This window comes from Solanum dulcamara, chromosome 4 (assembly GCF_947179165.1).
Source record: "Solanum dulcamara chromosome 4, daSolDulc1.2, whole genome shotgun sequence".
NCBI classification, from domain to species: domain Eukaryota; kingdom Viridiplantae; phylum Streptophyta; class Magnoliopsida; order Solanales; family Solanaceae; genus Solanum; species Solanum dulcamara.
In genome coordinates, this window is record NC_077240.1 from 11,811,098 (window position 1) to 11,822,474 (window position 11,377).

The 11,377-nt window shown below is 29.6% G+C and overlaps 1 protein-coding gene across 1 annotated transcript; it reads right to left on the reverse strand.

Annotated features, from left to right (window-relative positions):
- Window positions 1–227: 227 nt before the first annotated feature.
- On the reverse strand, window positions 228–3,065 carry LOC129886254 (gibberellin receptor GID1C-like). The gene is made up of 2 exons (XM_055960852.1): window positions 2,528–3,065; window positions 228–1,926 (listed from the first exon to the last, which is right to left on the reverse strand). Exons 1-2 carry the CDS (start codon window positions 2,576–2,578, stop codon window positions 931–933), a joined length of 1,047 nt encoding a protein of 348 aa, XP_055816827.1. The 5' UTR covers window positions 2,579–3,065; the 3' UTR covers window positions 228–930.
- Between the last annotated feature and the right edge of the window lie 8,312 nt (window positions 3,066–11,377).

Consider the following 11,377-nt stretch of genomic DNA (forward strand, 5'->3'; position numbering starts at 1 on the left):
AATTTATATTCACACAAACATATTATGACTTATTTTAAACCACAAAATTTGAAAGCCTTTTCTTGTTCTTTTTCTTGAACTTTGTGTCCAATTAAACTACGTTATATAAATTGAAAAACAAAAAAATCACCTCATGTATTAGACTGTTATTCTCTGCCACAGCTTCAACAGTGCCAAAATTGCATTATTGCGAAATATAGAAAGACCTCATAGGACATCAGTTCATATGCAAGAGAACTACAAACACTTGAGAACCATTCCACTTATAACAATTGAGGCATGTTCAAAATGTTCATATTGTGCATCCTGAAGAAAAGAAACAGTACTTGCAAACATATCTCCTAATGTAGGAAGTGATCTAAGGATGTACATATTGAAGGTCGAGGAAGTGACAAAGAACATAAAAAAGAAAACAAACCAACAGATGACGCGCGTTGACGCAAACATAGTTCAATATAATTCTAGACATATTATACAACTTCACAATTTAGGATGTTCATCCGTGAAGCACAATAGTATGATCAGCTATATAACATTAGCAAGGCACCGGTCCCCTGATAGATCAGCACCAGACTTGCCCCCTCTACTACGGAGGCTAACTAAAGCGGGAAAGGTTAGCTGTAAATCAGCGTATCTGCTAGACGAAGACAAGATGACTATAACCTTTGGCACAGCTACCAAAATATACGACCAATATCCAGACACTCCTTGTACCTGGAATAAATATAACACAGTTCCAGCTACATGATTGAGGTTTTCTGCTTCCAACAACCAACCCAGCCACTGGAGCAGAATCCAAGCAATAGCATGACCAATAAGGCAGTAATTGATAATGCTATACAATCTTTCAAACGGTTGATAGGCTAGGAACTAACTTAAACAAAACTTCAAGCATCTTCAAGCATCCTACTTTTGACAAGGTTAAATCTACTAAGAGTCAGAACTCACGAAGCTACTTATCTCATCCATGACAGTGTAGAAGTGTTCATTATTTGGCAACAAGTAGAACCCTATTGTTGCCTTCTCCAAATATATCAGTTTAACCTCTTGTCCAGCCTTCTTAAGCCCATCAGCATAGGCCAACTGCCAATCCTGAACAAGGTCCAATCCTGCTACAACAACAAGATTCTTTGGGAACCTAACTCCTTTAAGGTCTATACCATTTGGACCAAATGGGTTGCATGCAGGATGGTCCCTGTCTGAATCTTCAGGAAGATAAGCTCTCCAATACCAGTCTCGGTCTTGAAGTGTAACGAAATATTTGCCATCCAATCGTTTCTCCGATTCTGTTCTCTCTTGTCCACCAAACATAGGGTTCAACAGTATATTTCCCAACACTTCTACGTCGGATTCTACTGCCCTGAAAGCCACATTATGAACAATATTACCACCAGAGCTATCTCCAGCTAAGTATATGTGAACCTTCGAGTCCTTTTTGCTCTGTAACCATTGCCTTGAATCAACCCACTCAAGAGCAGTCCATCCATCATCATACGCACAAGGATAACGATTTTCGGGCGCTCGCCTGTAATTAACTGACACAACAACTGCCTTGCAAATGCCAACAAGGCGGCGACAAAGTGTGTCATAGATGGCAGTATTGAAGGAAGAGTGTGCAAAACTTCCACCATGGAAGAAAATTATGACAGGTACAACATCAGCAGTCACAGGCTTTTCAAGTTCAATTATGCTCGGTGAAGCTCCATCCTCAAAAGAAGGGCGATAGACGCGGCTAAGTAGGCCTATTTCACGATTAATAACAACATCAAAAGAGAAAACTCCGTCAACTGGATTTGCATTGGCTGGAACCTTACGGTCAAGGTACTCTGCCAAGTGACGATTGAAAGTCCCATCAGAGCGACGGAGAAATTTGTAAGACAACTTGAAGTTGGAAATTAGGATCCATGTATTGAGCGGAACCACTCTCTATAAGAAAACAGAGGTAAAAATTGAGAAATTGTACAAACTAGCCTATAACCTGCACTATGCATAACAATATTCTTAATTTACATCTAACACATACAGCAGAACTACTTTAAATAACACTAGAACGTGCTGCTATGAGCCAAATTATTATACATATGCCATGATACACAAAACAGTGCAGCATACTAAATGAGGAATAGCTAAATATGATTCAGACCCATCATACAAAAGGGCAAGTTTTTAATTTTAGGGGGGGGGGAACAATTAGAGCAACTCCAGACCCACACTACCAAGGTATACATATTCAAAATCTACACAAATGGGCACTCATTTTCCTGTAAAAAAACAAGTAAATTTGTGGGGTACAGGGCACTGATACACCAAATATAGAAGCAAAATAAAAACACCCTTTCAAAATTACCAAATTTCGAAACTTGGAGTAAACACAACCCTACCCCTCCAAATCTTCATGACAAAACCTATACAAAGTTAAATTCAAACCATAGTCAAACGGTAAAACCCAAAATCTTGAAGCCAACCCATGAATCGACAGCAATTGATTTGATGATCAGAGAAAGAAAACACGAAAAAGGGGGAGTACCTTTGATTCACTCTTGGACTCGTTGGCAACAGCTTCATTATTTCTTGCCATAGACAGCCGCTTCTCCTTTTTCTTGATTTGGTGGAAAGCAAAATCAAGCGATTAAACAAAACCAAGAAAAAACAAACAGATTACATTTCCATGAAAAACCCCAACAATAAAGCTTCAATCTTTGGCAGTAGTAATTTCATCTCCCTCTCCACAAACTGTTCCCTCAGCATATTAATGCACGCCAAACAACAACAAGAGAAATAGGTAGCTTATTATCAGCAAGAAAATGAAGGTGGTGAAGGATAAGGATTCCAGCGCAAAGTAGCAAAGACAGACGGGCACATGCTAAAGTGCGCGGGGATGTAGAGGACTCCGAATAGATAGACGACAAATTGAGAGGGCTAAAGGAGTAATAAGCTTTTGGGTCATAAGTGGGACCCGCATACTAAAATTTATCAAATTGCTAGGTTTCGGGGTGAGGAGCCGTTTCGTTGAGTTAATATGTATTAGTTACAGTTGATTCTAGAATAAGAATGACAGCGGCTTTCTCTTCCCAATAGTGTGAGGCAAAAAAGAACGCTCTTTAAGGATATTATTAATATAGAGTTTAGTTATATAGATATTAATAATATAGGATTAAGTTAGGTAGAATTTAATATATTTTTAAATGATTATATACAAATTTTATTTTTATGAAATTACATATAGGTATGTTATTATTTGTATTAGTTAATTTTCTCAGACTAGACATAAAACAATAATTTGAAAGTTACATTCCAACTATATACTCTATGAGCCCGTTTGGATTGACTTTAAATTGATCAAAACCAATTTAAACTCATTTTTAATTTTTAAATGTGTTTGTCTAATGCTGACTTTAAGCCATAAAGTTTTTAAAGTCAGTCAAAAATAAAAAATTAAAATTCCTAACTTTTTTTTCCAAAATGCTTAAAGTCATTTTCTTTGACCATAGAAATTACTTTTATATCTCTTATATTTTAACTAAATTCTCAAATTACTTTTTTTTATTCTTTTAATCCTAAAATTCACATCATAAACACTTTTATTCAAACACTCAACTGCTTATTTATAAAAAAAACTTTTAGCACTTCAAAGTTCTAAAAACATTTCATACATAAAACAGTAGCAAAGATACTCAATTTGATGCTAAAAGTCTGGAGAATTTGAGATAATTTTAAAATTTTACATTTCTAGCCGGAGTCACCGGAAAATTCCCGAAACTCATCGAAGCCACCGGAAGATCCAACCTGGTCGGTCTCTTCCTCTTCAAAACCGTAGAAGTAGAACAATCAGTATTAGAAGCTCTAATAAGGTTACTCAATGGAGGTTTCTGAAGACGAAGAATCCGTAACAATGATGACGGAGTAGAAGGAGAAGATGAGGTCTTTGAAGGAGAGTGGGTTAGGGTTAGGGTAAGGGTTTTAGGTGAAGAAGATGAAGAAGAACTGAAAACTTTGCAACGAAGGGAAGCCGATACAAGACATTTTCTTCCGCTACTTTTTCACATATGATTGAGAGTGAATGATAAAGTTGTCAATTTGTATTTTTATTCGGTATTAGTTATTAAGATATAATTTAATTGAAAGTGAAGGATAAAGTTGTTAATTTATATTTTTATTCAGATATTAGTTATTCAGATATAATTTATTTTATTTTTTATGTTGCATAAAATAATACATAAATTAACTTATAACTTAGAGCCTATTTGGATAGGCTTAAAAAAGTAATTTTTATGTATGAAATATTTTTAGAACTTTGAAGTGCTAAAAGTTATTTTCATAAATATGAGTGTTTGGATAAAAATGTTTAAATGAGGAAAATGATGTGAATTTTATGATTAAAAGAATAAAAAGGGTAGTTTAGGAATTTAGTTAAAATATAAGTGATATAAAAGTAATTTCTATAGTCAAAGAAAATGACTTTAAACACTTAGAAAAAAAAAGTTAGAAATCCTAACTTTTTATTTTTGACTGACTTTAAAAACTTTATGGCTTAAAGTTAGTATTAGACAAACACGTTCAAAAGCTAAAAAGGGGCTTTAAGTTGGTCATCCAAATGGGCTCTTATACATGTATTAGTTAGTGATTTTCTAATTTTTTAACTAAACATTATATTGTGTGTTGAATTTTATATTTTGTACAAAAATATTACTAAATATGATATAGCTTATACAATATTTTATACCTAAATAATTGAATGCTTATCCAGCAATCAAATGATCCTTTAAAGTATGGGGTATTTATGAGATGGCCCCGAAAGTGTTGATTTATTGCCAAATTTGTTGGGAAAAAGACAAAACGTAGTGAACGGCGTCCTTTGAGGGACAAAAGCTAACGAGCGTGGGGGGGAACGCCATAAGGCACATGACAACAAACGGAGTCCGTCAGGGCCTACGACTTCACTGATGTGACACGTGTGAAAAAATATTTGTCTTTATATTCTCCCATCTTTTTTTTTACAACACGATTTTCTTTACTGAGGCTCAAATTCAAAATTTTTAATTAAGAGTGCGGTGATAAAAGTACATTGTTTGTTTGTTTTTTCAAATTGTTGTAATACTATTATTCTAGTTTACGATTTTTTTATTGTTGTCGCTGTTTATTGTTTAGTGTAGCTTTATTGTAATAGTATTATTTTGATGTAGTATTGTTTTGTCACTATTTATTATTTTTATTATTATTTATGTTCTTTTATATTTTTATTATATTTTTATCTTAAGTCAAGAATCTATTGAAAATAGTTTATTTATTTCACATTTAAAATAGAGATAAAAATTTTGTGCGCTTTATCTTTAAATTTTATTTTATGGACTCCTGGAATAGATTATTGTTATTACTAGTGAAATTATTCGCGTTTTGCGTGGTTATAAAAAATAATAATAAATTACTATATTGTATTGTTTATATATATAAATTCTATATATTGATAGTTTCTTATTTTAAATGAAGTATTATGTAATATTTATATTTAGATTAGTGTTAGAGAATACAATATAGATATTTGCCTTCATCATGGACATAATAGTTCATTCATTTTTCTTCAATATGTAAAATAGAAATACTTTGCTCTTTTTTTTTAAAGTACAAACCATTCATATGTACATAATAATAATATATATATATAAGTGGTGAAGTAAATAAAATAAGCTAGAGGTTATATTTTGAAACAATAATCTACTGTTGAAAATATTATTTTTTATTTTAAATTTTTATCTTTTATAGGGGTAAAATCTTCCAATCAATCACTGATTTGTTAAGAAAAAGACTTTTGAACTTTTATATTGTGACTTTATTATTACACGTGCTTACTATATTTTTTTACACATTAAATAAATATTTTTAAAATTTATGAAAATGAAAAAAAAAGAGTTATGAATAATATTTAAGAATAAAAATTATAAAGATAGAGATATGAGTTATTAACAACTTAAATATATAATATAATTAGACATTAAATACATTAATCATTATGTATTGATTTCATTTGTAAAAACAAATAAAAGAACATAAAGTAAGGGAGGAAATTAAATAAAGCAAAATAAAAAATAGGTAAATGATTTGTCTGCATAAGAGATGTGTTACGTGACTATTTCAAAAATTACAATTAAATAATACATAGACATAAATTTTTATAGTTATGTAGTTAAGACATACAAAAAAAAAATAACCTATACTAGTATATTCAAAATATAATAAAAAAAATTATAAATACATTTCAACCAACAAAAGAATAGTTACAAAAATAAACTGTTACATACATAAAAGAATAAAGAATGATAATATAGAATAAATTATTTCATTTTACAATAATAATATAATAGGATTGTAGTAGGCTAAATGAGTAGCGTTGTCAATTAGTGTAGCTAAATTACCATTACAAACCAAAGTAAAAAAAATCTCTAGCCAAAATAATTTCTAATTATGCATCAAAAAGTTTTCTTCTAGGCTTTCCTTTACAAGTAGTCGCCTTTTTTAATTGACTTATTTTTAAGTAGCTTATAAGTTGGGGAAAAAAATATAGGTGCAGGCCAACTCACCTACTTTTTTTTGACTTATAAGCTGTTTTCAACTTATAAACTGTTTAAAATAAGTTCATCCAAATAAACTCAACTATTTATTGAGGCTTTTTTTAAACACAAAATGATTTTAAGTTGGCCAGTCAAACACTCAAAAAAAATTAAAAACAGCCAATCCAAATGAATTTAGATCCATCACCATGTTCTGCTCCTTAAAATTATGTCAAAATCTTCAACGTACGCTATTATTTAAAGATTTTTTAAAATATAATTATAAATAAATAAAATAAATTATCAAATGATAGTAACATAAAACACGAGATATATATATATATAAATGCAATTTTGTTAATACGATAGTAGTTCAATTTTATACATGACTTTGTTTCTTATTTCTTTATCATTTTTATTTCATTTTCTCATTGAAAATTAAATTTATATATTTATCACATATAATGAAGTCACTTCAACATCATCAAATTAAATCATATTCAATTACTAATAAAAAAAAAATTGATGTGAAATTACTTTTTGTCTTTTTAAATTAAAGCATGTAAATGAAAAAAAAAATTTGGCATTACGTACTATAATTTCAATAAGAATTTAAAGTTATAAAAATAATAATACTAAATGTATAATTGCAATAGAGAACAGGGGATAATTATTATTAGACATATCAAATCACTTTACCTTATGAAATTGAACTATGCATGTATGATCTAGCAATCTTCATTATAGATCTCATAGAGAAAAAAAGATAATTATATTAGACATATCAAATCAATTTATTTCATGAAATTGAACAATGCATGTATGATTTAACAATTTTCATTGTAGATCTCTCTTCTGCAAAATCAAATAAAAAAATAAAAAATGACCAATCACAAAAACAAAAGATGAAGCACAAGAAGAAATGAAAATAAAATAATCATCACATAAGTCTCAAAATAAGTTTTTATAAGAGTGATTTTAAGGTGTCATCAATTTATATATTAAATTATTTGAGGGTTATGAATATGAAAGGGTAGGAGTTATGGACATTACTAATATTAATTAAGAGTATAATTCATGTATTAAGGAGATGACTTTATAAAATAAAATAAGAAAAAAAATAAGAAAAAAAACAAAAAAAAAAACATGAACGAAGGTCATAAAAAGATGTCACATCATCTTATTTATGATCCTTATATACATATAAAGAGAGAGAGATTGTACACATACCCTTTGTGGAAAAAGAAAATGTAGAAAAGATACCCAACTAGGGTATGGAGTTTTCTCAAATGTGGATGTGCGTCTCTAAAATTGGATAAAGAAAGGGAGAAATATGGTTACATTTTTTGCCAAAAATATTTGCAAACTAGAATTGGAGGGTGAGTATGCGTGTGGGATTAAATGTGTCCTCATATGGGGCCGCGCAAGTATAGGTCTTTTAAGATTTATGTCGTGTGGCAAGATTTGATGCTAATTAATTTCGTAATTAAGTGGAAGAGTTATTTAAATATTTGGACCTTTTCGTCTTTTTAAATTAAGGTTTAGTTGTATGGAGTAGCTGAATAATAATTTGTGGGAGAAACATTTAGGTAGTATAATATAAATATGAAATGAAGATAAAATCATTCAACAAATAGGGAAATATCTTGTTATTTTAGCTACTATCTAAAATGTGATAAAGAATTGGATTCTTCACCCACAAAATAACTCGCACAATTTTTTACACAAAAAAGAAATATTTTTCTCTCTCTTCATTATTATATTATTATTTTTTTATTTTATATATATATTCTTATTAAATCAAATTCTTTCTAAAACATTCACCATATATAATTCATTTTATTTTTTAGTATATTGTATTATTTGTTTAATACTTTATATGTTTGCATTTTTTATTTTTGTGAAGGTTAATTGTAGTTATATTCAATTATAATTTATAGTAGAATTAATATAAATTTAATTTTAACAAAGTCATATATAAAAAAATTAATTTATAAATAATTAAATATACAAGAGATTTAATTAAAACATACAATTTATATAATGTTTAGTTAAAAATCTTGTATAATGAAATAATATTAAAATATTAAATAAAGTAAATTTGTGTGATGAATAATATTATATCAAATTTAATATTACTATTCACACACTAAAATAGTATAAAACTGGTGTTGAGTTGGAGATGTAAAAAAAAAACAAAAAAACATAAGTAATGAAGTGGGTAGAAATGATTGATGGAATATAAGTACAATTGGTATTAAAGCTCCCAGCTGGAAATTTGAGGGGTCAAATCTTGAAAATAAGTGAGTACTCCAATTTGTTTTGTGGCATTGCACCTCTCTGTACACATTGGTCTTTCATGTTGTGGACAAAAACTAAACACCTAATCTTTTTTTTACTTCATTCATTCCAACAAATCTTGGCTTCTTCTGCATCATTAGTCTCCTCACCAAGTTTCCTCCTTTATAATCTCAAACCTAACATGTGATTTACCAAAGATTGACAATTTGAAATTTATAATTTTTTATTAAATACGATTATAAGTTAAGGATGGGAATTTTCAGGAATTCAATCCCTTTTTGTGCAGCCAACTGTATTTATATTGAAAAATTCATTAAATATATAAAAATATTTATTGAGAATTCATTAACAAGTGAGTCTTTGATCTAGTAGCAGAAATTGAAACAACTAGAGCTAAGTTGCCCCTCCTAACTTGCCTTTGAATCCCCTTGATACTTAATATTTTTTTTGGTTTGATTTGAGATCAATGGTAACCAGATTACGAATTCGGTCGAATTATGTAATTTTAATTCAAATTATATATTTGTTCATACAAAATATATTGAATATATACAATTATTAATTTAAAATTCAGAAATATAAATTGATTAAAATTTTGAACACTTGCTTCAAATCTTCACTCTGCTTTTACACGGAAATTTGTAGCTAACTCTTTCTAAAAAAAAATTTAATCTTCCACTCAATGTCTAGTACATGTGTGAAGCCCAACTAAATCGTCAAAAAATCTCACATTAGGGGGTGAAGTGCACCCTAACAAAAACAACTTCATATCTAGGGAGACTCGAAATTGAAACCTCTGAATAAGGATGAAAGAAAAATTATCACTCTACCACAATCTTTACTGATGTCAACCCTGTGCATTCATCATACATTACTTCTATATAGAAGTGTGAAGAAGCACACAGCTGGAGGTCAACATGTGTGCTTCAACTGTGTGCTTCCCTCATACATGAGCAACTTAGCGTGATGGTTGAAGCCTAATGTTACATGTCAAAGGTTCTCAATTTGAACCCATGTAACAACATAATTTAATTTTGCTGCCTATTTTGCTTCTATGTGTTTTCATTTATTAAGTTTTCCAAAGTTTATGGCATTTTCCTTCTATATTTTTACATATTTAATTCCTTTCCCTCTCCATTTATATTTAGTATTTTTTTGTTTCAATTTATTTGTCTTCTATATTTTACATAAATAATTATTTGGAAATGATAGAATGTAAGCAGATTCATTTAGAATTGATGAGAGAAAAGAAAATATCAAAGGTATGTCTATTTTAATCACCGTGCCATCATTTCATGATAGAGAGAGAAAATTTGGATGTGTTCAGACATATTAACGGTCAAATGAAGTAATCTTTACCATACTCTCACGGACTTAGACTTCAACTAAGACTTCAGTGCGGCACTTGACAACTTACTCACGAATCTTTCACGATCTTGTAAGCTCAAGTAAGCCTTTAAGACTAGGTCGCTAAGGAAACGCTAGATTGTAAGAAAGACAAGAGAGTTTTTATGAAGAAAGCTTTTGAATTGTTTTTGGAAGAATGTTTGATTGCTTGATAGTTTACAAATGAATGACACCTTCTATTTATACCACCCCTAAGGGGCTTAAGTGTAAATAAAAATTACTACACAAGTCCTTCTATATTTACAAACTAATCCCTCTTCTTGATTTCTCTACACAATTAGAAGATTCTAAGGACTTTCCATGCAAATCCATGGAATTCTAAAGTCTTCTAAGGAAATTCTCCACATGTCTCTAGAACCTTCCACTATGGACTAGCATTTTTCCTATTTAGGCTTCCACATGGACAACTTTGTGACATGTGGCACTTACTGGCGCTTATGTGGCGTGGTAATGTGGCGGGTCATCACAATACGCTAAATAATTACTAGCACTCGGTGCATAAATCAAATGTTGTCCTTTTCTTAGAGCTGCTTGAATTAGGCTACTTCATACCAGACAAAATTAAACATGCACAAATGAACATAAATTTCACTTGTTGATTGTATTCAGGTTATCACATTATTTTTATTATTTTTTTAATAGTTGTTTTGAGACAGAACGAATAATATATATTATCTAAAAATTATATAAAAAATACTATAAATCACAATAATCAATAACTTAAATATTTAAAATTGACAAAATTGTTTAACTTTCAAAATTCTATTTGTATCATATAAATTAAGATAAAGTGAGTAACATGTATTGGGTAGTGCTGGCACGAAGCCCAATGTCTAGTATTTGCATAGGGGTATGTGTATATTCTTATGTAAGAAGCAATAATAATTAATTACTTAAAATTTTAAAAGATATAAAAAAAATTGATTACTCTCTAAATTCTATATGTGTCATATACTTTGGAACTGATGGAGTAACATATATTATTTGAAAATGACATAAAAAAATATTACAAATCACAACAAATAACAACTTAATATATCTAAATTATTTAAAATTTTGATTGACTCTTTAAATTCTATCTGTGTCACATATTGAGCTCGTGTTAACACGGACTTCTGAATTTA